We start from the raw sequence: 27,008 nt of genomic DNA, 5'->3' as shown, positions 1-27,008 counted from the left end.
TTTCTGGGCGACTTTCCACCCAGCCCTGTTTCAGCCACGCTGACAACAATCAGGGTAATGAGGCAGAAAATAAAGCAGTTATTTGGAGAATGATACTGCTTCTGCCTCCAGGCAAAAAGAACCCCAAAATGTAGAGATCCAGCTGACAGTTGTTGACCTAAGCTTTCCATACAATGCATAAACTAAACATATCCAAGAAAGCTGCACAGATGGAGCTGGACACGTTCAACAATGCAGCATTTCTAAGGAAACCTGCAAGGGACTCTCACCCTTCTGAAAGCAAAAGCTTTTTGTGCTCAGGAACAACCACTCTCCTGGGGTGAGGTGCAAACCGTGCTTGCAGAAAGCTGGTCATACCCAGCTGCAAAGGGTTTGTGCCCTGCTGATTCCTCCTGCAGTATGTCAGTGCTAAATCCAGTGCAAACACATGTCCAGCCTGTGCCAAGTAGCTGAGCACTGCACATACAGGCATATGACAATGTTAGTCCTAGACAAAAACACTTCCTTTTTACCCCCCAACCTTCACCTGAGATACAAGGGGCAGGTGAAAAAACAGGACTGGGGAAAACAAGCCTTAGAAAAACAACCTAGTTCTCAGTCCCAAGGGTGACTGACCCTTTGTACCAAACACAAACACGTGCTATTCGAGCCACAGGCAGAAGATCCCCTTTGCTCTTTCCTGCCAGCCCAGCTCCCAGGCACAGTAAGGGACAGAACAGTCAGGTAATAACTCTTCACTTACCGTGAGTGATGTGAAGGTCATGCACATCCCACCAAATCCATTCAGAGCCAGTGCAATGAATATCAGCACAGACAGAGCTGCAACAATAAAAAACCTGCCCTTAGCTTTCACTAGGGTGGGGAGGGAAAGGAGACAAGAGCCCTGAGGGCTTTGGCCCTGACACACAAAACCATCAGTGGATCAACACCCTCAGGACATGTCACTTGGATCAACACCCTCAGGACATGTCACGCTGTTCTTGACCCAGCACCCATCTCCCCAGCCACAGAGACCAGGAGGGACAGGGCTTTCCTCCAAAACAGAGTTTACGATGAGATCATCTTTCCCCAGAATGGAAAGGTTTCTTTTTTCTGAGGAAATGACTAGCTGATGCAGTTTGTCTGATGGGTCTTAAAGGGAAGATTTACTTGAAAGAGCTGGATTCAAAGTGTCATGTCGCTACCTGGTCTTGAGGAGCAGGCTCCAGCTATCCCTGGCAAGAAAACAACTTACACATTGTGTGCTATTACCTATTTCCCAACCCTGAAAAAGCCATGAACTTGTTTGCAATTGCTCCTTTACAGGACCTGTTCCTGCCCAATCACAAAGCTGAGAGAGCTGGGTATCTCAGAGGTTTGGCCCTTGCTGTGCTCTCCACTGAGTGTTGTGAAACATCAGCCCTCCCCAGAGCCACCTGGCTCCCTCAGGCTGGCAGAGGCTCAGTTTGTGTCCTCAGCAAGATCCCCAGTGCAGCACTGGAGGTGTGACAGTCTGAGCACACTTGTCTACTTCCCCAAAATCCCCAAGCCACAGCCCCAGAGTCCTCCCAGCTCAGCAGAGAGACACTGACTTACAGTCTGGGTTACTGGCACCGTACGCCATCAGCACACAGGACACAGCAAAGCAGGCACTGAAAGGGAACCAGACCCGTGAGTTTCTCACAGACAGCAGTAAATGCAGTAAATTACATCTGCCTCCCTCTCCTCAGTGCCTCGTTAAGCAAGCACGGTGTCATTTCTCTAAGAGGGAGGGAAGTTGGCAATCTGGAAAGAAAAAGCCAGGGAAATACCCAAATGCTACAGACAAACAAGTATTACAGGCAAGCCTTGCACAAGGGCTGAGGCAGGAACTTTTCCTCCCAGTAATGACGCAGCTCTGGCTGGACTCAAATTCCCCACAGAGCTTTGCCAGCCCGCACCCTGAGGTGACCAAAGACAGCAGCAGCCTTTGTCTTGAGCCCCAGCTGTGGTCACAGCACTCACAGCTCCTCTCTGGTAGGGTCTGAGTCAGAGACTTGCCCTGGTTTTCCCACTGTGCCTACAGGCCAACTTGGGTTTTGATCGAGTTCACTGCATTAAAATCGTGACAATTGAAACAGCGCTGGGATCCACTGAGCCCAACAAGTCACTAATCCCTACGTGCCACAATGGAAGCAGCTAAGACCTTGTTATTTAAAGTAGAAAGCAACACACACCACATGGAAGAGAAGGGCCCTAGAAAAGGCAACAGGATGTGTTTATTCCCAAGTTAACTCCCCAGCCTGCAAACAATGATGTAACATCTTGGTTTTGTGCCTCTCAGGACACAGCTCCCAGCTCAAGGAGAAAGCTCCCCTCCATGACTCACAAATGACTCTCCCTCCAGGCTCCATCTGGATGAGGATCACAGAGCAACACTGGAGAGCTGAAGTGTGGACATGGAGTTCCAGGCCCTTCCCTTATGGAGCAATTCACTGTGCTGGCTGAAAACATCCCAGCCCTGTGCGTGGCCACCAGCTACCAGCAGATCCCATCCCTCACACTCTTCCCAATGCTGCGGGGACACCACAACAGGCAGGGCACCCAAACAGCACCCATCTGCCCCACACAGTGTGGGAATTCACCCCTCAGCCCACCCGGGGAGCCCAGGACACCCACCTGCCCAGCAGCCGCAGCTTGCGAGGCCCGTACTTGTCCATGACAATTCCCAGGGGCAGCGTGATGGCACTGAGCAGGAAGGACCCAATGGTGAAGGCCAAGTTCAGCATTTCATCCTGGGCGTTGCAGGAAGGCCATTTGTGCTCTGAAGATGTGCTGTTCTCGTGTTCAGAGCTGTTGTTGGTGTCCTCTGCACGGGACGAGAGAGGAACGTGCGTTAGGATGGGGTTTGTGGCAAGGAGGGAAGAGAAAAGCCCCACACAGAGGGTGCCACAACACGCTGGGCATGCAGCCTCCACATTCCACTTTTTATTAGAATCAGTGAGAAATGGAGGAGGAGAGCAGCAGGAGGACAGGGGAAACACGATGAGCTCTTCTTTGAGCAGGAAAAGGATGTGCAGGCATCCAGGGGACAGGCATACCATGCAGCAGCAGGGTAAAAACCTAACGATGGAGGTTCATTAATTTATTAGAGCAACTCTACAGCAAGGGCCTGGCAATTACAGGGGACTAAACCCAGCAGAACCTGAAGGGACTAACACAAAAACAGGTTCCTCCTAGTTTACAGCCGTCATGTCCTCATCACAGATTTTTCCCTAAACAAAACTAGTGACGGCTACAGCCAAATCAGTTATTTTGGTTCCAGACTCTGGGCTGACAAGGCCTGGCACTGAGCAACAGCCTGCTCAAATGAAAAGCTTCCTACCCTCACTGCAGGCATCGGGATGAGGAATGGCTTTGCAGTAGCCACCCCTGCTTTGGCTGCCCTGGCTCTGAAAAATCCTTCCTGGATTTAATTACCCTGCTCCCAGGAGGGCTGGCAGCTCACCTGCCTTCTCCACTTGTCAAAGGATTGATGCATCTTTTAACTCTTGCCCTATAATTAGCATTTTCTATTCTTTCAGAGCGGGTTTAGGTCATGCAGATCAATAATAACTCCAGCCTTCTGTTCCTGCCCTTGCATGAGGAACTCTGCATGCAAACTCCCACGCTCAACAGAGCCCACGTTGTGTAACCGAGACAGAAACAGGACGGTTGAAAATAAAAAAAAAAAGAAAGGAAAGAAGTTCCCTTTTACTGCCTCATGTCCACTCTTCTCCTGCTACATGCCTATCCCAAGGCTGCTTACAACTCCTCGAGTGAGTACGTGGGCCTTGAGACTTTCATGAACCCACAGCTCCAGTGCACTCCACCTCTCCTTCTCCCAGCACTTATCTGACTTGTAAGTAACTTTTGCTGATATGACAAAGCACTTGCTCTCTTGCTGCTGCAAGCCAGTGATATAAAACACTCTCCTCCATATTTAATAACTCATCTGACAAAGTTCAGTATTAAAGGAGGAACAGGGAGAGAAGTCACCTACATAACCATCAGCGTGAAGTGAGACTGGAGACTCCCAGCGAGCCCTGGTTAGTTAGTTAATTAGCAGGAATCCCTCATGTACAAGTGATTTCAGATTCACTGCTTGGTGTGGCTCGTAGAGGAGATTCCTTTGGCTGCTCTTGCCCTCCCTCCATCTCTAGAGATCACACAGCCCCATCTTGCAACTCCTTCTCTTCCACCCAAGCCTCAGCACCACTGCAGTTACTGGTTTCACCCTGCCTCTCCCAGCTGCCCAAAACTACCCTCCCAGCTTTGTGTCCACTGCAAACAAATCTCACTCCACCTTCCAGCCATCAGGTATCAGCAGGAATTCAGCTGATATCTGAGGCCTTTGAGCTGCCTGCAAACCTTCCTCTGCCCCCTCCCAGCACTCCAGGGAAGGCACAGGCATTTCTCTCCATTTATTTACATTCTTCCCACCAAAATCCTCGATAAGATGGTCTCAAACCGCCTTCACGCAGCAATGACTGTTCCTTCCCACTGCCTTGTGCTCCAGATAATTGAATCTGTCCCTTCTCTTGTCCTGCTACTCATGGATAGCCAGAGTAAGCAACAAATATCCCCAAAACACCCCATGTCCCACCAGCAGCATCCCTTTGGCAGGGAGGGCAGCTCTGCAGCCTGAGGCTCCCGAGTCACATCCTTAGAAATCTGTCCTGGACAGACCTGGGAGGCTCTCTGCAGTTTTCATGCTACCTCTCAATCTTTTTCATCCACCTTTCCCTCACAGTCTCCTCTTGGTGTGGCCCAGGATCTTAAACACTGTCTTGAGACAGCAGCTGTGTGAGGCAGGCACAGCCTCACAGCTTCACCCACAGCAGCAAGGCCTTTTGGGCTCTCCACAAAGATAAATTCATAGGAAACAGATGTGGGTGAGAGGTTAAACTCGGGAAAACAAGGGGAGGGGGGGAATTGAGAAAGTAGTAGCAGTTTCTCTGTGTCAGCACTGTACAGAGATAGCTCAGCTGTGGAGTGGAAGAAGGGTGGAGAGCCACGAACAGTGCAGTGACCTTATAACTTCTGGCTGCAGATGTGAAAGCATCTGTAACCCTCCACAGAAAAAGACCTCAAAAGAGAAATATTCAGTATTTAAAGCTGAAGTATATGAATTCCTGGAAGTGTCTTGACGTGTACAGCAGTGACACAACCCCAAGGAGCTCCCACACACGCTGCAGACCCTCCGATGATGCTGGCAGTGGGCACAGCTCAGAAACAGCAAGGGAACTTGGCCCTCTCCAAAGAGTTGCTGCAGCCAGAAGGGCTGGGAATAGGGCACCAACCTTCAGTCCCTTCACCCTGTACCAACCACCTTGTTTACGGCTGCTCAGTGCCAACTCCAAGGAGGGGCCAGGCAACAGTGCTATGTGGAAATACAAATCGTTTGTGAAAATAGAAGCAGCCTCTGAGCAACAAGAGAAGATCCGCTGAGGCGTAATGGAAATGATTCAAGCAGCCCTTGGCACCCTGACATGCTCTGATCCTTTGAGCCACCTCCATAAATAGAACATTTTGGAGGGGCTGCAGGTATTTGCAGCGCACACGGGGTCCAGCCAAGGGCCATCTCTTCCAGGAGCACAGATTCAGGTGCCAGCAGGTCATCAGCACAAGAGAGTGAGTGGCAGCACAGGACACACAGGAGGAGTTTAATGGGCACAGAACCTGCCTAACTACTCACCTACCTAATTCACCTGGTTACAGCAAACAGCAGTTCCCCTGGATCACAGCACGCCACACTCCCAGGATAAGTCTCCTACATGCCTGGCTCCCTCTGCAGCAGCGCTCTGGGGAAGGGCTGGCTCTGTGCCCACAGCTGTGCCCTCCTCAAATTCCCTTGCCAAGTCCACCTGCATGCCAGGTCTGACAGGAGGGAGAGACACCCGGGCAAGGAGCAGCACAGAGGCTGAGCACGCTCACCGCTGCCTCACTGACAAGCCAGAAGCAGCTCCAAGTCTTTACCAGCAATTACAAGAACATGCTGCCTATTTTTACAGCACTCCCCATACAAGCAGCAGGATTTCTACTGCCCAATTAGTAGTTCCAGTTACTATTTAAAGAATGACAGCTTAGGTGAGAACAAGGCTGCCTCGGTAATCATTTATGTCAAGATCATCACTGGGATTTGTTCGGGCTGGAACATTTAAAGTCATCCTTTCTCCCAAATCAGGTGGTGTAGGTTCCATGAGAGGGTCAATCATTAACTACTCTTTACTGACCTCTGCAAATCTCAGGCACACACACAACATTGCCAGAGGAACGAGTCTGGCTTTTTCAGGAGCCATCTCAGATGGCAGAGAGGAGGTTTCCTTTCATCTTGTTTCATGGATCAGACTGAGCCAAGCAGGCAAGACACCCCCAACCACCCTGGCAATAGCTGTGTGGAACAAAGCCTGCACACCCTCATTTTCCTCCTCTTTTTTTATATTTAAAAAGAAAAAAAGAGAAAAAAAAGGAGGGAAAAAGAGAGAAATTGGGGCCAAAGAACTGGGAGTACTGGTTAAAAAAATATCACCATGAAAGACATGTGCAAACAACTGATCTGCAGTCTGCCCACATAAGAACATGTTTTCTCTTTTCAGGATGGTGTCATACTTCTGGGAACTGGGAGGAGATGTTCTTGCTTTCTACTGCAAACGCAATTTATTCGGGTTTCCCTCCACTTGCACTTCCAGGACCCCCTTTCTGGGCAGCCAGCTGACAACGTCACAGAGCCCAGGCACAACCTCCAGTCAAACTCCCTTCCTTCCCCAGCTGTGGTTTCCTCTTTGCAGCACCTTCCCCAGCAGCTGCTGATCGGCACAGCGTGTTTCCTGTACAAACTGATCATTTACCACGCTTTCTCTCTTCCTGTTTACAGGGTCACCTGTGCAGCCTTTCCACAAACCGTTGCTGTATCTCCTCAGCGTGGAAGGGACCTTCGGGCTGCAAACTGCCAATGACAGACTCCAAATAAGTGAGAGGAAAGAGCTGCAAGGTAGCACCTTCCCCCTATGGCCGTGTTAAAGCTCGTTAACTTGCCCTAAGTGAATTAGCTTATCATCCCTCTGGTATTCTGCAGCCCTGTCTTAGAGGAAAGCCCTCTGTGCCCCTTATCTCTGCTCTTTGTGAGCAGATTATCAAATTCAGGACTTTTTTTTTTTTTCTTTTTTAAACGTGTTTCAGACCCAAGCTTTGAGCTTCCCAATCCCAGAAACATCACAGCAAAGCAAGGCCCTGAACTGATCAAATTCCCCAAGAGCTGATAAAGCCCAAATCCCGATAAAGACTGTGGAGTCAGCACTTGCACCGAATAAAAGATGCTGCTTCAGTTGGTTAAAGGCCAAGTAGTAGTGTAGTAAAATTAAAATGGGAACAAAGTGCTACTACCAGACTCCTTGTCAGCGAATTTCAAACATACCTCTCAGGAGGTGGCCAAACTGGTACAACCCCCCACTCAAACCCTGTTGCACAACTGCTTTAAAAATATTTGTTATTTCGGATTTTTTTTTTCTAGGTGTCCATCTCCACTCTCAGGCAACTGAGTTAAGAGTCCACTGGACCCCACATTTGTACAGTGGCTGAGTAAAATCCAACACCAGAAGCTAAGGGCAACCAAGGAAAGTGGGTGATTCATGGAGTCCTTCATGAACTGCAGTCACTTTCTGGGCAGCTGCTGTTACCTTCAGAGAAGAGCCTGCAGAAAGGACAAGGTCTAGTTTTCCTTTTCATTGGACAGCATCACAAAGTGCAAGAGCTTTTGCTGACAAACCAAAAGCCCTGCCAAGAACCTTTGGCTCATTAGGAAAAGTCTATTTTTTTTTTTTTTGCAATACTTACAAGCACAGAGCAGCATTAGGAACAACAAGTGCCCAAAGGCTACTAGTTATAATTTGTTTGCACCAGCCTTCCAGCCAAGCACCCACTCTGGCTGCAGGATTCAATAGGTTGAGCTGAGAAGCAACCACTGGGCCATCCTAATCCCAGCAAAGGTCAAACTCAGTTTAAGGCTGGTCATTGAGAGCCTGCTCTCTCCACACTCAGAGCCAGGACCCTACCAAATTGTTACAATGAGGACAGACACAGAGAAAATAAAGGGAGTAAGTATGGATGAATGTGCTGCCCATCACAACGATGGCCAGATATTTGAGGAACAGCGAGAACAATTTGACCACATTAAATTTCTTTTCAGGGATTAGGTTCTCTTGCCTCCGGGCACAGTTTGGTCACTGGGAGGAAGCAATTACCCCCAGGGCAGAAATTTCACAGCAGTCCAAACATTTGCACCTTCCCTGTGGTCTGTGCCATGGGCATTCCCCTGGGGAGAGCCAGAAAAGCCACAGATTAGCAAACCGGGCTGAGAAGCCAAGGTGAATCTCAGTGATTTGGGACAAAGGTGGGTGAAATGAAAGCAATCAAAGAGCAGGAGGTGGGCCCCAAGTGAAGCTCTTGTCAGCAGAGCACATCTCAGGAAGCAGACAGGCATAAATGCCTGCTCTCAGAGACAGTCAGCACTTGCTTATCAGCTCTCATGTGCCTTATCTGGGTGGCAGAAAGTCTCCACCTGATGGGTTTAATGTGATCTCTCACACAGGCCTATGACAAAGTCTCCACGATTTGGAGAGCACAGCCCTGAACAGAAGCCCTGCACAGCCTGCAGCTGCTGAGGACTCTGCTCACAGCCTGGAATGGTACCAGAGACTCGAGTGACGTGGACACACTTGAAAGCACCGCACTATGAGCCGAGCACAGGATGGAGATCAAGCAGCCAAACTACAGCTGGTAGAAGACACAAACACGTGTTTACAAGGTGCACCAGCCCAGGCTCCACAGGACTGAGGAGCCACCCTCAGGCACACAAAGCAGGAGAGATAAGAAGCAGCTGATGAATGAGCAAAACCTAAAGTACCATCACAGCCATTCACAGTCATCTTTTGCTTGGACTTTGTTTCCCACACTTCAGGTTTCCCCCACTACAGGTCCATGCACTTATTCCCAACTCTTTTTCTTCCCCTACTGCTTCCTCCTCCAGCCCCAAATGGACTGATCCAGTCTAATCCACCACCATACATCACTAGACAGAACTCAAACACCTCCTGCCTCTCTTCACTCTGCTCTTCCCCTCTCTGAACACATGCAAGCCTTCAGTCAGTACAGCAGCTTCCAAATCCACACCACACCTTTACCCCCAGGCTCCTTCTAACCTCACTGTCCACCCTACCACACTGTGGAATTCCCCAGACCACAATTCTTCCCATGACCAGGCTGGGGATATGTATCTACCTCCAGGTTGTTTTTCCCAGGGTTTTCCTTCCCACACCAGGAGTGCCTCTTCCCTTCCAGGCTCTGTCTGCAACATGGACAGTTACTTCCTCTGGCTGGGGCAATCTCAAGCCCTCATAGAGACACAGCCTGATCTGAACAATCCTGAGTGCTTGAAGAGGAACAGAACATCAGCAGCATTTACTTCTGCAAATTCTTCTTAACAGCAGCCCTGGACTCTCCTAATCTTATTGCCACTCACACTACTTTCCTCCCTGCCACTAAATACAAAGTGCCTATAAAGTTCCTCCTATAAACTCAGGAAACTCTGCCCACCAACCATCACCCTCCAGAACCCATCCAGCCTTTCCCTGCAGAGGAGGAACTCATGCTCAAGTGGAAAAGGCCATCCAGAAAAGCTCCACTTAATCGTTAAAGCTTCTTTTTCCAATCACTCTGCAGAGCAGCAGCAACTACAGGCACATTGCACCATGACAAGAATGCCACTGGTTTTGGAAAAGGGGACACATCCCTTCCTTCTATCCCAGCACCGACACGGAGCTCGGCCCTGCTGCAGCCAGTTCCACACCATCCCAAAACAGGGAAACCACGCCAGCAAAGCTCAGCAGCAACTTATTCACACCAGTCCCCAGAGCATCCTTACCTTGCCCGTAGCACAGGTAGGAATAAAACCCTTCTGCCTTCAGCATGATGAGGAGGGACCCCCATCCCAGCAGGACAGCAGAGAAGAGCAGGTTCTCGATGATGGCTGTGAACGCCATCCACCAGCGCCGGCGGTGGGCCGTGGCAAGTGTGGGGGCCATGGCTGCTTGGAGAGGTGGCCTCCTTCAGTCTCAACCTGCAGGGAGCAGAACAAGCTTCAGTGAGCCCACAGACACGGCACACGCTGCTCAAAAAGCGTTAAGAGAGCACGGCTTAACAGGAGACCTCCCTAGAAGCGCGCGAGCAAACCCGCCCGCTGAGCGTCAGGCACTCAGGTGCAAAACTAGTTTTTGCAGGTACCAGCTTGCCAAGCGACCTGGAGGGATGGGGGAGAGCACAGGTGCCCTTGGAACAGCCCCTCCAGTGCACACTCCACGCGACACAGGAGCGCTCAAGGACTCTGTTCCACTTCCTGAGCAACAGGTATGAAAATGCAGCAAACAGCAACTGCCCCGAGCCCACTCCCCCATCACCTGGACTGGGCAGGCAGCTCATTTGTAAGGCAGTGAGGAAAAATGTGCCAGAGTGGGGGGGGGTTCAGCCAGCACCCCAATCTCCCTGCTTGCCAGCAGGCAGAGGCAGGGACAGGGAACACAGCCCCACATCCCTAATGGTGGCTTTAAATGAGCCAACAGCTCTGCCCTGCCCCACACAGGGCACAGATCTGCTCCAGAAGGTGAGTGAGGGTCCTATATATGCAATTTATACCACCCATGGCTCATCAAGGAGCACCTTTTGCTACCTGCCAGACCACCCAGCTGGGACACAGATCACTGGCATCTCCAGGTTGCCCCACAGATGCTGTGGCCAGATTAACTGTCTCCCAACTCCACTTGTCCCAGTCCCTGGGTCCCACGGGAGAGAGCAGCAGATTTGGAAGCAGACCTGGCTGGCCAAGGGGCAGCTCTGGGGAACCCTGAGGTGAGGGGGCAACCCCTGGGTCACAAGGCAGGTGACCATTTTAGACAAGCTGAGGCTTTTCCCAGGCTGAGCACACCTCAATCCAGCACACTGGGGAAACCAGCTGGCCACACACCCAGCCAGGACACCTTCCCAGGGTTTTCCATGGGGCAGAGGCCCCAGCCTGAGGTGCTCTGGTGGGATGGGGGTCTGACCCAGCTCCCTGAAGTGGCGCCCCTTCCAGCTACAGAAACTGGCTCAAAGATCCCTGCCCTAAAAGCCAGCCTGCAGCCGTGCCCCCCCCATGGCACAGGCCCCAGCGCAGCCCACGACGCATTTCCTCCATCACCTCTCCTCCTCTTCCTCATCCCTGCACCCGCAGCCCCCTCCCCAGTTCCAGTCCCGCTCCCCAGCCCAGAGCCCCTCTCTGCGACAAGAGGTGCAGCCCTGCCCTCCCCCTGCCAGTCGCCCCGCAAGCACATCCCGTTCTGCCCAGCACACCCCGCTCATGCTCTGCGCCAACCCCGCGCCCCGGCCCCCAAACAGCCCCGCTGCATCCCGCTGCCCCTCCCCATCCAGCCCCCCACCCGGCTCTGCCCATCCATCCCCTCTCCCTCCGCTGCCTGTCACGAATCCCCCATGCACCCCCGGACCCCTATACACCCCGTCACCCCAAATACCCCTCCTTCCCTGCAACAACCCCCACAACGCACCCAGCCGTGCAAACCCCTCCTCGCTCACACCCCACGCAAAACCTCCCCGCGCAAACCGCACCCCGCGCGCCCTGCTCCAAGGCCCCGGCGCGCCCCGGGGCTCCCCTATGGAGCCCCCCATCCCCTGATAGCCCCTGCTGCCATCCCCCGTGCCCGCTCACCGCCGGTGCCGCACCTGCTCTGCTCCGCGCCGGTCCCGCCCGGGCTTTTTATCCCTCCTCCGAGGCAAAAACAGGCGCCGCCGCTGATTGGCCCCCGCCCCGCCCAATGGCGGCGCGCGCCGGTGCCGCTGGGGCACGTGCCGGCTCGCCCCCCTTCCCACCCCCCGGATCCCCGGGATCCACTCGGGATCCACTCGGGATACCCGGGACCCACCCCCGGGGACACTCGATATCTGCCACCAGCACCCCCCGGGATCCACCCGATACCCCCAGATATCTCCCCCCGGGACCGCCAGGGATTTTCCCGGTACCCCCCGATATCTCCCTCCGGTACCATCGGGATCCCTCCGGTAACTCCCACTGGTGGGGGAGTTACTCCCACCCTCGGTACCCCCCGGGATCCTTCCGGTACCCCTCGATATCTCCACCCGGCACAACCCCCCACCCAGTACCCCCAACCCTCGGTACCCCCGATACCCCCCCCCCCTTAGTACCTCCTGATATCCGCCATCCGGTCCCCCCGGTGTCCCCACCCCCGATATCTCCCCCTGATACCCCTCGGCATCCCCCTGGTACCCCCACCCGGTGCCCCCTCCCCGGTATCCCCCTCCTCCCGTATCCCCCAGGTCCCCTTGCCCGGTACCCCCGGCCCGGGCCGTACCTGGTCTCTCCCGGGACACAACACCCGCCGTGCGGGCAGGGCACACCGGGGACACCCACGCGGGGACCGTGACACGCACCGGCACCCCCGGGGACGGCGAAGGCGGCGGGAGGTGATGCGGGATGAGCCCCGCCGGCTGCTCCCCGCCCCGCCCCGCCCACCGGGTTCGGTGCCGGTCTCCGCCGGTCTCCGCCGGCCCCGGGCGGCAGCCGGAGGAGCCGCACCGCGCTCACTGCGCGACAGCGGAGCGGCTCCTGCTCGCACAGCCCGGCCGGGCCACACGGAGCCGTGTCGGTGACAGCACCTGTGCTGTCGCTCCTCTGCCGCGGTTACAGGCACCGGATCCGCCCTGTGAAACCCACCTGTCCTGCAAATCCCACCTGTCCTGCTCCCTTGACCAAGGAGGGAGCAGAGAAGCTGCTCTTCCCTCGTTAAAAGGCTGGTTAGGGAGCAGGCACCCAGGACTGAGCACTCTCATGGCACAGCTGGACTGGGGCAATGAGCCCCTGAGACACCCCAGCTCACAAGCACAGTCAGCTCGTTCATGGAACCACAGAATGGTTTGGGTTGGAAGGAACCACAGAATGGTTTGGGTTGGAAGGAACCTTAAAGTTCATCTCATTCCAGCCCACTGTCATGGGCAGGGACACCTTCCCCCAGACCAGGTTTCTCCAAGCCCTGTCCAAGCTGGCCTTACAGAGATCCCAGCAACTTGTGCCAGGGCCTCCCCACCCTCACAGGATAGATTTTCTTCCCGATATCTAATCTAACCCTGCCCTCTAGCAGTGGGAAGCCATTCCCCCTTATCCTGTCAAAGTCCCTCTCAAGCTCCCTTGGAGTCCCTTTACCCACTAGAAGGTGCTATAAAGTCTCCCTGGAGTCTCTTCTCCAGGCTGAACAGTCCCAGCTCTCTCAGCCTGTCTCCACAGCAGAGGTGCTTCAGCCTCTGATCATCTTCGTGGTCTCCTTTGGACTTGCTCCAATAGATGCACATCCTTATTTTGGGCTCCTCACAGCTGGACAGAGCGCTCCAGGTGGGGCCTCAGGAGAGCAGAGGAGAGGGGAGAATCCCCTCCCTGGACCTGCTGGTCACACTGCTGGGGATGCAGTCCAATTTCATGAAATAAAAGTAAAATCATCACAAGCCACAAGAGCAGCTTCACATCCGAGCTCACCAGAGCTCTGCTCTCTTCTTCTACTGAATTTATTTTCACAGCATCCTTCTGTGGGATTTCCGCTCCTGCCATAAGCCCATCCCTCACTAGTGAGGCCCTGGGCCAGAAGAGGTGTCCATGTATCCCTAGAATCATTACAGGGAACATTTTCTCAGCCAAAGGAGTTGAAAATAGCACTTGTGATAGGTAAACACCCCAGAGGAAGCAGAGGGACTTTTACCCACCACCCCTTTGAAAGGGGCAGGCTGGGGTGGGTGGGAAGAGGAAACTCCTCGGCCTTGGCTGTGGGAGAAGGGTAAAACGCTTCAGCAGCTGGAAAGTGGATTTAAGCCAATGCAAACAAACAAACAAAAGCCCAAAGAAAACAAGGCAGCCTGGATCAGTGCCATGTGTTTAGCAGAGGTAGAGGAAGGCTGAGACAGCGGGAGACCCCGGGAGACCTGAGCACCCAGACCTGGTTGCTGTGTCCAAAAAACACAAACCCCGATAGGAGGGAGCACGAGGAGGGCTCAGAGGATGTTTGGGGACACGGGAACCCTTTGCCACAGCAAGAGCACAGAGGGGGCTCAGGTTTCCTATCCTAGAAGGAGAAAAGAAGCTATCAGGTGATTCATGATCAGCTATAAATACCCCAGGGTCTAAGTAAACAGCACAGGGAGAAAAATAAAGTGAAGCCGAAGAACAGCACTGACACAGAGACACATTTTTAGAAACTGGCCAGGAATGAGCTTAGGCTGGAAGGGAGGTGACAGCTCCTGCTCTGACAGAGCCACTGGAATAAATGACATGGTCCTCTTCAAATGCTTGGGAAGTTTGGGAAGAGACACAACAAGGCTGCAGGTTAATGGACAGACCCCTGTGGCCATGAGGTACAGCTCGAGCCTCTGTTCCTACCTGTGAGCCAAGAGCTGCCCCAGCAGAGCACAGACACCTCTCTGCTTACAGACAGGACCTGCACACGGATCACTTCCCACTGTCTGTCTTAAATCCACTGCAGCAGGATTTGGAAAGTCAGAGATCCAGCACGGGAAGGCATCAAACCCTCTGTCACCCGCCAGCCCTGCAGATCTCCCGCATCCAGGATTAAAACCACGGCAAAGCCTGACTGGGAGCATCCTCAGCAAGAAGACACCAGCGCAGCCACGCTGCCGGTGTGTGCATGGGCAGCCACTCGCTGGAAATCCACAGCTCCTTTCCCTCGCACCGCCCAGACAGGACGAAGATGCTTCATCTTCAAGCCGGGGAAACATCCTGCCTCGGGCTCAGCACCAGAGGTAGCGGCGCTCTCTCCTTCTCTGCTTTCAGTGGCAGGAGGGCTGTCAGGTTGCTGTCAGCTATTTACATGCTGTACCCAGGGCAGACCAGCTCACGTGACGTTCACTTCTGGCACAACACTGCTCAGCTCACAGGCTGAAAATATCCACCCGATTAGGGGGAAAAAATGGCTGCTTATAAATCAAACGTCCCTGCCTCCGTAATGAAACTGTCAAAACAAAAAATAGCCTGTGCAGAGCAGAGGTCTGGCCAGGCTGCTGCTCCAGTCCTGCCAGGGTGAGCATTTTTACTTGTATACCGGAATATTTGATGTTATAATCGTGGCAGTGGATGATTCCACTGCAGGAAAGAGCGCTTCATGCTGGCTGCAAAATTGGAAGCCTCCCAGCCAAAATCAGGACTGTGGGGATTTGGTGCTTTGCATTGTGGAGAGGCACCCATGAAAAGCAAAAGGGTAAAAGCAAAACCTACTGTGTTTTCTGAAACACCCCAAACCCTGAACCCCAAATGAGCAGTGCCAGACCAGAAGGGTTCACACGGAGCTCTGCACATGACATGTGAGGTTCAGGCTGCAGTGTAGGTGCTCTGGGTGCTCACAGCCCACTCACATTCCCTCTGCACTCCTGTCTCCAGCTCTGTGGAGAACTCAGCTCACTGAGTGAGAGTTCAGAATTCAGCAGAACCAGAACATGTGAAACAAACCACCAAAAAACCAAAAGCCTAAGGCCACCAAATGTTTCCACACTTTGGAGAATATTCCTGGCCATGTCTTTGATTCAGAGGGTGGTTGGGAAACCCATCTCCTGAAGGGGTTTGGTAACATTTAATTTTCATTCCAAGGCTTTCATGCCACATGCAAAATAACAGAAAAATGTACAATAAACCTTCTGCCACTTAGACACATCTACAGCCAGATCACACTGCAATCCTCTTGGACATCTCAACCGCCTTTACAGCAGGAACGAGGCGTGGGAGATGACAGGAGCTCAGGGCACCCGTGGAAATCCCATTTTCCGTGCAACTTTTGTCCTTATTGGGACCAGCACAGTGCTGGGTGTGCAGGTTGATGGGCACTGCCCAGCTGCCACGTTTGCTCTCGCATGGCTGCAGCTTGGTATTGTGTGGAGTTTTACACCCCATGCCATGCCACAAGCCTTTCCATGAGCTGCATGAGTAAGTGGAAGCAAAGGTAGCCAGGGCCTGCCACAGAAGCCACACAGATAAACCCCTGCAGACCCAGATACCCTTTGAGATAAGCAGCTAAAATTAATTTTCTCTCTCCTCAGCCCAGCTCCACAAAATAATCCCCTTCAGCGAGAAGCACCTTTTACAGCAAGAGGCTCCGAGCAGCATCACTGGAATTGGGACAGGGAAAAGCGAAAGCCAACGGGGTGAGATTGATTTTTGCCTGTGCCTTTCCCAGCTGAGCCTCCAGCAGCCCTGCTCCTGTTTAAGAGGCTGTATGTCCCCAGGACTTGAAGGTGTCACCATCACATCCAGAGCATCGCTGTGGCCCCAGGCTTTGCAGACACCAGCGTGGCAGGTAGGGCAGGGGGGAGCAGGAAAACAGCTCTGAAGCACCACAATCCCCCAGGCTGCCACCGCTGTGGCTCTTGACATCACCCGCCTCACCGGCTGTGCCAGCCAGCGAGGGTCCAGCAACAAGGCACAGAGGGAAGAGAGGGGATCAGGGAAAGGCTCAATGCTTCTCCAGTTCACAGATCGGAGGGGGATCTCAGCTCCCCCCAGGATGGGGTTGGAGGCATCAGTGGTGGCTCAGGTGGCTGCAGGGGTGGCCAGCAGCTCCTTGCCAGGGCTGGAGGGTGAATTGGCACCACTGCTGGTCACATTCTCATATTTGGGTTCTTCCTCCATGGCAGCCTGGCCCTTTGTTTCGAGGCTGACAACTAACTCAGGGCTTTTGCCCCTCTCAGTGGCACCCACAGCTTCGCTGGCCCCGTCCTGGGCTCCGGTGCTTTTGGATGAGAGAGCTGCAAGAAGGAGGGACAGTCTCTTCGCAGGGAGATTCTGGTGCTTGCTGGGGGATGGCTCGGCAGGAGCCCCTGGGACGCTCTCCCTCTGCTTGCAGCTGTTCACAGAGTCTCTGCGTTGCGCCAGGGCCCGGCGGGGTGGTTTCTGGATGGCCTCCATGCTCCTCCTCACCTTGGGCTCCTCCTTGGCAGCCCACTTGCCCTTCTGCAAGCTGCCCAGACGCTTCAGCACAGCCTGGACCGGTCCCTCGCCGCCTCCTTCCGCCTTGGGGTCCTGCCCAGCCGTTCCCACCATCATGTAGATGGTGGTGACGTTGGGTTCTTTCCCCTTCGCCTCCCAGCTGCCAGATTTTGCAGCTGCTTCCAGTGCCTCCACTCTCTGGGCCACGTGCCTGGTGCTGGAGATCACCCTCCTGCGTCCCCCCGGGGTGGCCCGTGGCGATGGCCGGTGGCTTTCCTCCCCCTTGCTGAGGGGCTCAGGGTTCTCGTAGCAATCACTGGCTGGTCGCTCGCTCTGGGGTTCAGCTGCCACATCCCCTGGTGTTTGGGTCAGCTTGGATGGGCCCCACGGGGTCTTGGGCTTCCGACCGGGGCTGGGCGTCTCCACTGCCCCAAATTTTGTCCCCTCGGCAAAGGACACGGAGGGTCGCTTGGCCTTGGCGATGCTGGAGGTGCGAGGGATGGCGAAGGGCTGGGACACATCCTCGGAGTCGAAGGCGGATGGGTCCGGGAGCACCTCCCCAGGGGGGGATGCCCCATCCTGCAGCTCAGCCCCCCCCAGCAGCGGGATGCCTGTGGGAGGAGGTGACAAGAGTTACGGCTGCCAGAGCTACTGCCCTGCCCAGGGACACACTCGGGGACACTGGGACAGGGGTTGGGGCAACAGCATTGTCCCTGGGATCGTTTCCCAGGGAGAAGGTTGTGAAATGGGACTGCCCATGCTGGGCACGTCCTGTCACACGAGGTCAAGCACAGCCCTGGTGTGTCCCTGCAGACAGGAAAACAAGGGCATGGAAATAAACACTGTCTGTGCCCAGCACCCATCCTTGGGACAGCCAAGGTTGGTAACGGGGCAGGATTGACCCTGGCAGCCCGGACAGGCTGTGGGTGACCAGGGAGAGGAGGAGCAACCACGAGTGTCACCTTCTCTGGGAGGGACAGAGTACTCAGGTCCCTCGTTGTCAGTGTCAAAGGAGGAGAAGGAGCTGTCTGAAACCCACGCAGCCGATGGCGACTCGATGAAGCTGGGGTTGAAGGGGATTTCTGTGTCGTGGTGGGAAACTGGGAAGGAGAAGACACCCAGCTGAGCTTGGGCACCCCAGGGTGCTCAGGGCTGGGGTGGGAGAGGGGTTGGAAGCTTCCCTCCAAATGGTGACACTGCAGAGATCACGGGGTGGGGGTGACCCTCTGGAAGTGCTGTTGGCAGCTCTGCTTTCTTTACCTGTGACTTTGGGGAGTTTGGAGCCAGCCAGGTTGAAGCAGGGCATCATAGCACCGAGGTTCGCCAGCACCCCCTGCACGTGGTGCTTCATCCTGGCCACCACATCGTCGTCCGGCACAGCCGCCCTGCACAGCAGAGGTGGACATCAAGGGACACAGGAGATGGGCTTTGTGTCAGAGGTTGCAAAATATGACAAAATACCTGTCTCTAGCATCTGCTGGGCCGGCTCCACAGCAACAGCAGGCAACACAGAGCAGCAGCAGCAGGAGAGGGACAAGGATGGCGGCTGCAAGGGCTCCGTGGTCCTTCAAACCTGCGTGGAGAGCATGGGTTGAGTGTGGAATGTCCTGTGGCTGCGCAGCCCAGAGAACTGCCCTGCATGGAGACTGCAGGAGCTGGCAACTCGTGGTGGTACCAGGAAGCACCAGGTAGGACCAGGCTGCATCCCAGCCTCCCTGCACCTTCCCCAGTGAGGATGTGACCGTCTCTTGCCCAGTGCCGAGTAGAAAATTTGAGGTTGCTCTTACTCAGCACACAGTGACCCTGCACAGGGTCGCAGGTCCCCCGGGAGCACTGGCAGGGCTCGGAACAATTCACTCCAAAATACCCCTCGGGACAGGTGTCGTTGCAGCTGGAAGAGAGAGGAAAGGAGGGAAATGCTCCTGGAGAGAGCGAGGCCCCAGCCCTGCCCCGCTCCCAGAATTATCCTGGCGTTACCTGTCTCCCCAGTAGCCTGCCTGGCAGATGCAAACTCCTGTCACGGGATCACAGCTCCCCGCAACACACTCGGGGCAGAGGAGCTGGCACCCATCGCCAAAGGTGCCTGTGGGGCAGGAGTTGTTGCAGCTGCCGAGACAAAGAGCGAAGCATCAGCCAACTGCACCTGCAGGGCAGGGACCCTCCTGAGGACCAGAGACCCCATCCTGGGCATACCTGGGTCCTGTCCAGCCGGGATCACAGTGCAGGCAGGACCCAGTCTGGGGGTCACAGGGCTCCCCACGCCGGCAGCGGGGGCATGGCTGGAGGCAGCTCTCGCCGTGGAAACCGGGAGCGCAGGGATCCTTGCAGAGAGTCCCGTTCCAGCCAGGCTGGCAGGCCAGGCAGAAGCCATCCACGGGTGAGCAGGGCTGGCTGCGCTTGCAGTTCCCACAGCTGCATGGGCAGAGGGGCAGTGAGGTCACAACACCCACCCCTGGCCCCTCAAAAAGCAGGTTTCACCCCACACCAGCACTGAGCAACAGTTTGGACCACAGGGAAATACTGTGTAGTGCCCAGCACTCTGTAGCAGCAAGAGGACAGGAGGAAAGCAAAAATATTCTGGTTGGAAGAGACCAGGGGAGATGATGTTTTATCAGCCTGGGGAGCAGAACTAAAGACAATGCGATTTTAGGGTGACACCAGTGCTTTCTGCTGGCATAAGTGAGATGTTTCTTTTGGGGCAACGCTGATGCTGCATCCAACCAGGGATGCTTAAACCCCCCAGGATGGGTCTCCCTGCCCAGACAAAGGGACAAACACCACCATGATGACTTCCCCCCCAAGGTGTGACTGCCACCCGGGGGTACTCACTGGACCCCCCTGCTGCCCCCAGCTCACCTGTGCACGCACTGAGAGCCGTATTTCCCCGCCGGGCAGGGCTCCCGGCAGCTCCTGCCCTGGTAGCCGGGGTCGCAGGTGCAGTGGCCGGTGACGGGGCTGCAGGAGCCGCGCACGCACTCACAGCGCCGCTGGCACGCCGGCCCCCAAAACCCGGCCTTGCACTCGCACTTGCCCGTCTCCTGGGTGCAGGGAGAGAGGTTGCAGGAGCACTTGAAGCTGCACCTCCTGCCCCACCAGCCCGGCAGGCAGCGGCAGAGCCCGGTCAGAGGGTCGCAGTGGGAGCTGGCGAGGTTGCACTGACATTGCTTCTTGCAGTTGGGCGCCCACCAGCCCGGCTCGCAGCGGCAGGCGCCCGTCTGGGGGTCGCAGCGGCCGTGGGGGCCACACTGGCAGGGGAACTGGCAGAGCTGTCCCCAGTGGTTGGGGTCGCAGGTGCAGTGGCCGCTCACCGGGTCGCAGCGCCCGTTGGGGTGGCACGGGCAGCTCTGTTTGCAGTCGGGGCCCCAGTACTGCTCGGGGCAGCCTGCGGGGGGAAGGGGACAGTGAGGAGTGGGGGGGAAGCCCTGCAGCCCCTGTGGAGCATCCAGGTTGGCAAAGGCGATGGTGAGGGCTGAGCCCTGTGGGAACACTCACGGGAACTGCAGTCTGCTCCGAAGAAGCCGGGTTTGCAGCGGCAGACCCCGGGTTTCACACACACCTCGTCCTCCCCACAGGCGTCCTTCCCCTCGCACAGTGCTGTGGTGACAGGGCAGAAACATCAGCACACGACGGCCCCCCCTGAGCTCACACCCCTCTGCCAGACCACCTGCCACCAGCTCCTGCAGGGACAGACTTCCCAGGGAATCCACCATCCCGCTTCCCGCTCCATCCCTCCACCCGAGCCACAGCACCATCAGCAGCTTGCTCAGTGGGCATTTGGGGGTCCCCATGGCGCAGCACCCCACCACTCCTCGAGCAGAGCTGCAGGGTTTCCCCCAACACCCAGCACTGCAGAGGAGCTGCCTGGAAAAGAACGGGGACCGAATGTCCAGCTTTGTCATCATCCAACACTCACCAACTGTGCACTCCTGCCCGTCCTGCTTCCAGCCAGGGCAGCACTCCAGGCCAGTGGGGAGCCTGTGGGAGAGACCCCGGGGATCTGTCAGCCAGGGAAGGGAGTGTCAGGGCCAGGGCAGGGGGTGCTGGGGCCAGGGCAGCTTTGCTTGTGGCTTCAGCCAAGGCGAGGCGATCGCTTGCCCCGGCGGTGGGACAGCGGCACGGCCCCAAGGACAACGCTCCGGAAGGAAACCAGCAAAATAGAAGGAAATTTAGGAGCCTGCAGCCTGAGTGGGCGGTGGGGCTGGCCTGCCCAAACTGCCGGGAATGCCGCTATGGAGCCTGTGATGGGTCCCCAGTGCCCTGGGAGCGGCTCAAAGCTTCACCAGCAACACAGAAATAAGGCATTGGAGAGAAGGCAGCCAAGGGCATCACTGGTGATGGGAGAGGCAACATGGCAGCAAATGGGGGGACATCAGCTCCCAAAGCCCTTCGGGGTTTGCCCACAGTGATTCCCCACAGTGAGTTTTGCCAAGGGTCCCGTATCCCCCTGTTGCCCCGTGCACTGGAGTGAATGAGAAATAACCCCTGGAGAAGGGGCCCAGATGTCCCTGGGTGCCCCAGCTACACTCCCCAGCATCACCCCAGTCTCTCACTCACATGACACCAGGCTGCAGATCTCCCTCTGTGGAAGGACAGACAGACAACACACCTCTGGGGCTGCTGAGAGGCCCAGGAGATGGAGTGGTACAAGTGGGGACCCCCCATGGCACCTACCTGCAGACGTTCCTGCCATCGGGGTCAAGTTCCTGGGCAGAGCTGTGCACCCACAGCCACAGCTGGAGGCAGAGGATGGGCCGGGCACTCCCCATCCCCACCAGGGCCCAAGTCCTGGTGGCTCCCCAGCCCCACGCTGGCGTCCGTCTGTCCCGTCCCTCCCGTGGTGCGGCCTCTTCCTCCCTCCAGCCTTGGGTTTCTTCCTGAGGAAACGCGGGAGGAGTCACCCCAATCCAGACGTCAGGATTGCGTCGGGGAGGGGAGCAGGGAATGCCACTACAGGGTTATTTTCGGCCCTTGCTGCCACCCTGCCAGCAGAAATGGGCATCCAAGGGCTTGGCACAACCACACAGGGGCTGGTACCTGCCTGAGCATCTCACCTGGCTCCCCCTGTGCCTCCCTCTGTCGCCCCCAAAGCTGTTTTAGCCAATGCCCCCCCCCCAGCCCATGCAGGGCATCCGCTGCCTCCCCCTGCCCCGACCCCCATGAGCCAGCCCCTGGCACTGCCAACCCCTGGTAGGGGCTCAGAGGTGGGGTCCCACATCCCCCATGGCAACACAGCCTGACCTGTGCTGGCCCTTGGAGGGCTGCTGGCCACTGTCCCACCTCGCCGTGTCCCCAGGAGCTTTGTGTCAGCAGATGCACAGGAAACACCTTTTTCCTACCCAAGGCCGGCTCAGCCTGGGGGGATTCCTGGCTGGAAGCACAACTGCTCCCCTGGCCACGCAGGACTTAACTCCTCCACGCCCAGAGCTGCAGCATCACACCCCTGGAGCCCCCTCCCATCACTGCTGACCCACCAAAGGGGGCTCAGGGGGCTGGCAGAGCACAGCCACTGGTGGCTACACTGCAGAATGGTGAGTGAAGCCCGGGAGCACCACCCAGCCCCTTCCCAAGCCAGGAGAGAGCAGGGGCACCTCAGAGAAGAAACAAGAGATTGATTTATTTCCAACTCCAGTTTTAAAGCTATAAAGTACCTGACCTGAGGGGACCGACTGGCCCCCATGAACACAAGGATTGTTCCAGCCTTTAGGTCCCAGCAGTAGCAGGAAGAGGTCCCAGTACAAAACTGATTCACCTCATGCCTAAAAAGTGCAGGAGTGGCACTGGTAGTGCTGATCCTGGCTGCTCCCAGTTACAGGAGCACCTGGACACCTGGTGCAGTGTGCTCAGCCTCTCCCAGCCGTGTGGTGACCCCAGGACACCCCACCTCAACCTTCACATTGCAGGGACGGGGGAGGTACGAATGGAAAGGGGTGAAGTGAAACATCCCCCCCTAGAGCAGGATCAGGTGATGGGATCCTGGGCTCTGAGCCAGGGGGGTTTGGCAGAAAGAGCCACCAGTGGATGGGAAGAGCCCTTTTGTGGTGGAGACCCCACCATGCTGAGCTAAAAGCAGAGAGAAATGGGGAGGGGGGCACAGCTGTGCAGGACCCCCTGTAGTTAAGTCACGGGCACAGGGAAAGGGTGGCTGATGGGCAGAGATGCCCAGAGGGGCTGAGCTGTCCCATGCCAGGCTGGCACCCCACACCCGAGTGTCCCAGGGGGTTCACAGCAATCTGCCCACGCTCCGGCTTCGCCATCACCACGGCACAGGGAAGGGGCCGGGGCTGCCGTGCCGCTCTCGAAGACGCCGGAGGAAGAGGAGCCGGGAAGTGCTGCCGTGAGGTCAGATCAGCTCCCGTTCAGGTGGGGTCAGAGGGGTGCCGTGGCTCTGTTGGGGGCACTGGCTGCCGGCTCCTTCTCTCCCTGCGGCTCCACCTCTGTGTCCAGCGAGTCGATGATCTCCCAGGTGCCAGAGCAGCTGGATATGGGGGGGTCTTTGTTGCTGCCCTGATACCACAGCCCAAAACTGCAGAGAGAGCAGATAATGGCCGTGGGGGAGAAGAACCTTCCCAGGGAAGCTGTCGGATCCCAACCTCCCTCTGCTTTGGTGGCAGCAGGAGGACACAGCCTGGCTGGGAGTGTGTGGCACTGCAGGGGCAGCAGCAAGGCTTGCCCTGGCCCTGCCCAGGTCACGGCAGATCCTCCCTAAACCAATGACCCCCATTTTGGCAGCATCCCTGCCAGACCTGCACGGGGCAACCCAACTCCTTTCCTGTCATACCCAAGCTCAGCAGGTACCAGGCCCCAGCTAAGCCCCAATGCCCTCACTGGCAGAGCTGTCTGTCCCCACCAGCACAAGAGTAAACTTACAAGCTCCTAATTCTGGATTCAGAAGGCTGAGCATCCACACAGTCTGTGCCATGAGCTGGGAGCCAGGAGCCCTCATCTTCCTCACTGCAGGACAAAGAAATAGGGGGAAAAACCTGCACTGAGCCACAGACCCAACACAGCAGTGAGTGCTGGAGCCACCCCGGGGCTCCCTCTGGAGCTGGACAAACCTCCACCCATACAGTGCAGGGGCCAGTCTGCCTTGTCCAGTGCTCCCAGTGCCACCACCTCGCCTCTCTTTTGTCACACACACGCAGGGACAAGTGGCATTTGGCCAGGTCATGTGTGACAGGGACACAGGAGTTGCAGCAAAGAGCCCAGGCCCTGGGGTGCTGCCAGGGCTAGGCCTGAGCAAGACATTAAACTGCAGACATTAAACCTTTGATCTCTGGAGGGAGGAGGCAGCTCTGTGTCTGGGGGAGTTCCATTCCAGGGTGTCACAGCACATGGAAACACCAGAGCCTGGCAGGCAGCACCAACCCTGCACAGGAGGCCATGGCCAGATGGACTCACCTGCTCGCCGACTCCTCCGTCGTTCCCAGCATTTTGGCTCTGATTTTTTTCTCTGTTTTTTGATATTTGACTTCATTGCATCCAAGAAGAAGCCGGGAATTCTCTCCTCGTTCAGCAGCTCCCTGACAAAAAGCAGACAGTTGGTTAATCAACAGCCTGGGAAAGATTCCACCCCAGCTGAGTCACAAACAGCCTCTGATGGGCTGCAGGGACAGGAGGGACCCGGCTCACTGTCCCCCACCACCACAGCAGGACTCACCGCTGGTAATAGGCCAGTTCCTCCTGCACCAAGAACAGGTTGGTCTTGAGCTCATTCCGCTCTTGCAGGATCTGCTGCAGCTCTTCCTTGGAGAAGCAGCACTGAGCAGGGCTCCTGTCCCCTTCCTGGTGCTGTGACTCCTCCGTGGGTGATGGGGTTCCTTCCTGGGGGCATGGAAAGAGAGTCAGCATGAAAGAGAGACCCCAAAACCCCCACCCAAAGGCTGGGTGCCACGAGCAGGCAGAGATGGAAGCCTCAGGAATGAGTTTGCTGCTGCAGGCCTCCACGGGCCAGCACCTGCTGCCATCACCCCACGTGGCAAACCCTCCTCATCCTTCAAGTCCCACCTGGTTTTTCCTCCTGTCACCTCGCTTCGCTCCACCCCTACCAATTTTTACAGGAAAAGATGTTACTGGCATCACTGTTCAATTTTCAGCTGTGGGGTTACTTGAACAACCATGTCCTGCTGGCAGCTGGGTGGTCTGGGTGTGCCAGAAGCTCCACACAGGGCTGGCAATGTCAGGTCAGTGTCAGTGATGCCACAGGCTCAGACTCACCAGGCTGGGCTCTGGCCGCTGGGTCTCCTGGGCTGTCCTGCTCCTCCTGCTCGTTTCTGTCTGGATTTGCAGCATTTCAGCCTCCAGGTCCGCCTTCTGCTCCAGAGCACTCTTGAGCTGAGCCTGCACCACGGCCACCTTGTGCCGCAGGTCCTCGTTCATGGACATGAAGCGGTGCAGCTGTTCCTGCAGCTGGAGGGCCCAGGGCAGGCAAAAGTGAGGCTGTGTCCCCACCCAGGGACATCAGAGCCGCCGGGCAAGGCACTGCCCCAGCAGGCTCAGCAGCCGTGACAGCCCTGGGAGGGGGTTGTGACGTGAAAGCAGCTGCCCAGGCCCTCTGCACCACGCCCGTGAGCTCCCACACCCCTCACCGCCTCCGTGTCTCGGCTCTTGCAGACAATCTCGTGGGCCTGGGCGCGAAGTTCGTCCCTCTGTTTGTCCACCACCTCCTTCAGCCGCAGCATCACCTCCCGCTCCTTCCGTGCTGTGCTGTCTGAGACCAGACACGGCCACACAGGCATGAGTGGCCTCCAGGATCCACAGACTCCCCTAATCCCTGACACTGCGACGTTCCTCAGTCTTTCTGCCAGACTCTAACATTACTGGTAGATCTCAGAGTAGAAACAGTGGAAAGAGGGAAGCTGAAAGCTTTAGGCCATCCCAAACACATCCTTGTGCTGGCAAAGCAGCCTGTACCACCCTATGCCTGCCTCCACCTCTCTCCTGGGAGGGGTCCCAGCTTGGTCCTGGGGGCTTAGGGCTGCTCTGGGGGTTTGGGGTCCCTGTGATTGCAGAACAAGGTAACATTTATGCTCCCTGGCAGGACAGGTCTGCAGGGCTGAGGGAGAAATCAGGTCTCCAGGCTCCAGAGAGCAGGTTCAGCCCTGCACCCAACCTGCCATCCCCCACAGGGCCACCCTGTGGCATCAGGGGACCCCAAGTCCGCTGGGACACCCACCTTCCTGGGACTGGCTCTCCGCAAGCTGCCCCAGGAGCTGCCGGTTCTGCTCCTCCAGGCAGGCCAGGCGGCCATGCAGGGCTCGCTCCCGGCGCTCGGCCTCCCACAGCCTCTGCTCCGGGTCCTGGGGGTGCACAGCCGGGTCAGGGGATGGGGGACAGCCAGGTCAGAGCCACCTCCCCGAGAAAGCGGGACAGCCGGGTGGGAGCCATCCCAGGGAGGGTCAACTGGGTCAGACAGGTCGGAGCCACCCCAGGGGATGGGGGACAGCCGGGTCAGAGCCATCCCACGGAACAGACAGCCAGGCCAGCGCCGTCCCAGGGGATGCGGGACAGCCGAGTCAGAGCCAACCGCTGGGCAAAGGGGACAGCCGGGACAGGGCCGGCCCTACGGGGAACGGGGTCAACGAGGTCGGAACCGTCCCACAGGACGTGGAACAGCCGGCTCGGAGCCGTCCCCACGGACGCTCCAGGGGGACACACGCGGGTCGGTGGCACCGGGAAGGTCCCCGCGCCCCGCTCACCTCCGCCTCCTGCGGCCCGGCCGGCGCCTCCCCCGCCTCGGCGCCCGCCGGGGCCACCAGCGCCTCCAGCAGCTCCAGCAGCCGCACCACGGGCGGCACCAGCCCGGCCACGGCCTCGGGCCCGAAGCGGGCGGAGACGCGGCGCAGCTCGGCGCCCAGAGCCCCCGCCATGCGATAGACGTGCGGCGGGGCCAGGCGGCCCGGCGGGGTTCGCCACAGCGGCTCCGCCATGGCCCGGGCCCCGCGCACGCTCCGCCCGCACGGCCCGCCCCGTCCGG

General features: G+C 56.8%; 3 protein-coding genes across 3 annotated transcripts in view; all 3 read right to left on the bottom strand.

Annotated features, from left to right (window-relative positions):
• SLC43A2 (solute carrier family 43 member 2) overlaps positions 1–11,818 on the bottom strand; it is a 32,467-nt gene extending 20,649 nt beyond the window's left edge. Inside the window, exons 1-5 of the mRNA XM_050321618.1 lie at positions 11,753–11,818; positions 9,920–10,114; positions 2,638–2,827; positions 1,576–1,631; positions 743–819 (exon numbers count right to left, since the gene is read on the bottom strand). Of these exons, the coding sequence (XP_050177575.1) occupies positions 743–819; positions 1,576–1,631; positions 2,638–2,827; positions 9,920–10,079 (483 nt within the window). The 5' untranslated portion in view covers positions 10,080–10,114; positions 11,753–11,818. The remainder of the gene's footprint in view (positions 1–742; positions 820–1,575; positions 1,632–2,637; positions 2,828–9,919; positions 10,115–11,752) is intronic.
• Positions 11,819–15,664: 3,846 nt separating this feature from the next.
• On the bottom strand, positions 15,665–23,960 carry SCARF1 (scavenger receptor class F member 1). Its single transcript, XM_050321616.1, has 12 exons — positions 23,903–23,960; positions 21,707–21,909; positions 20,949–21,010; positions 20,528–20,629; positions 19,892–20,417; positions 19,229–19,447; positions 19,013–19,141; positions 18,823–18,926; positions 18,497–18,608; positions 18,296–18,420; positions 17,998–18,135; positions 15,665–17,646 (listed from the first exon to the last, which is right to left on the bottom strand). The coding sequence occupies exons 2-12, from the start codon at positions 21,799–21,801 to the stop codon at positions 16,640–16,642; spliced, it is 2,619 nt and encodes an 872-aa protein (XP_050177573.1). The 5' UTR covers positions 21,802–21,909; positions 23,903–23,960; the 3' UTR covers positions 15,665–16,639.
• RILP (Rab interacting lysosomal protein) lies at positions 23,402–26,961 on the bottom strand. Its single transcript, XM_050322124.1, has 7 exons — positions 26,731–26,961; positions 26,208–26,331; positions 25,621–25,742; positions 25,250–25,441; positions 24,693–24,856; positions 23,903–23,986; positions 23,402–23,558 (listed from the first exon to the last, which is right to left on the bottom strand). Exons 1-7 carry the CDS (start codon positions 26,959–26,961, stop codon positions 23,402–23,404), a joined length of 1,074 nt encoding a protein of 357 aa, XP_050178081.1.
• Positions 26,962–27,008: the final 47 nt, after the last annotated feature.

The sequence above is a fragment of the Myiozetetes cayanensis genome, unplaced genomic scaffold (assembly GCF_022539395.1).
Source record: "Myiozetetes cayanensis isolate MyiCay16 unplaced genomic scaffold, myiCay2020 scf27, whole genome shotgun sequence".
Classification (NCBI taxonomy): Eukaryota; Metazoa; Chordata; class Aves; order Passeriformes; family Tyrannidae; genus Myiozetetes; species Myiozetetes cayanensis.
The sequence above is the reverse complement of the archived record's forward strand: the minus strand, read 5'-3'. Positions and strand labels throughout refer to the sequence as shown.

Coding starts and splice junctions, on each gene's coding strand:
- SCARF1 (XM_050321616.1), bottom strand. CDS start 21,801: ATGGGGAGTGCCCGGCCCATCCTCTGCCTCCAGCTGTGGCTGTGGGTG. Junction 21,011..21,706: donor GATGGCAGGAACGTCTGCAG/GTAGGTGCCATG, acceptor TCTCTCCCACAG/GCTCCCCACTGGCCTGGAGT. Junction 19,448..19,891: donor GGCTCTCAGTGCGTGCACAG/GTGAGCTGGGGG, acceptor CTGCCCATGCAG/CTGTGGGAACTGCAAGCGCA.
- RILP (XM_050322124.1), bottom strand. CDS start 26,961: ATGGCGGAGCCGCTGTGGCGAACCCCGCCGGGCCGCCTGGCCCCGCCG. Junction 25,743..26,207: donor GGAGAGCCAGTCCCAGGAAG/GTGGGTGTCCCA, acceptor GTCTGGTCTCAG/ACAGCACAGCACGGAAGGAG. Junction 23,987..24,692: donor GAACTGGCCTATTACCAGCG/GTGAGTCCTGCT, acceptor TTTGTCCTGCAG/TGAGGAAGATGAGGGCTCCT.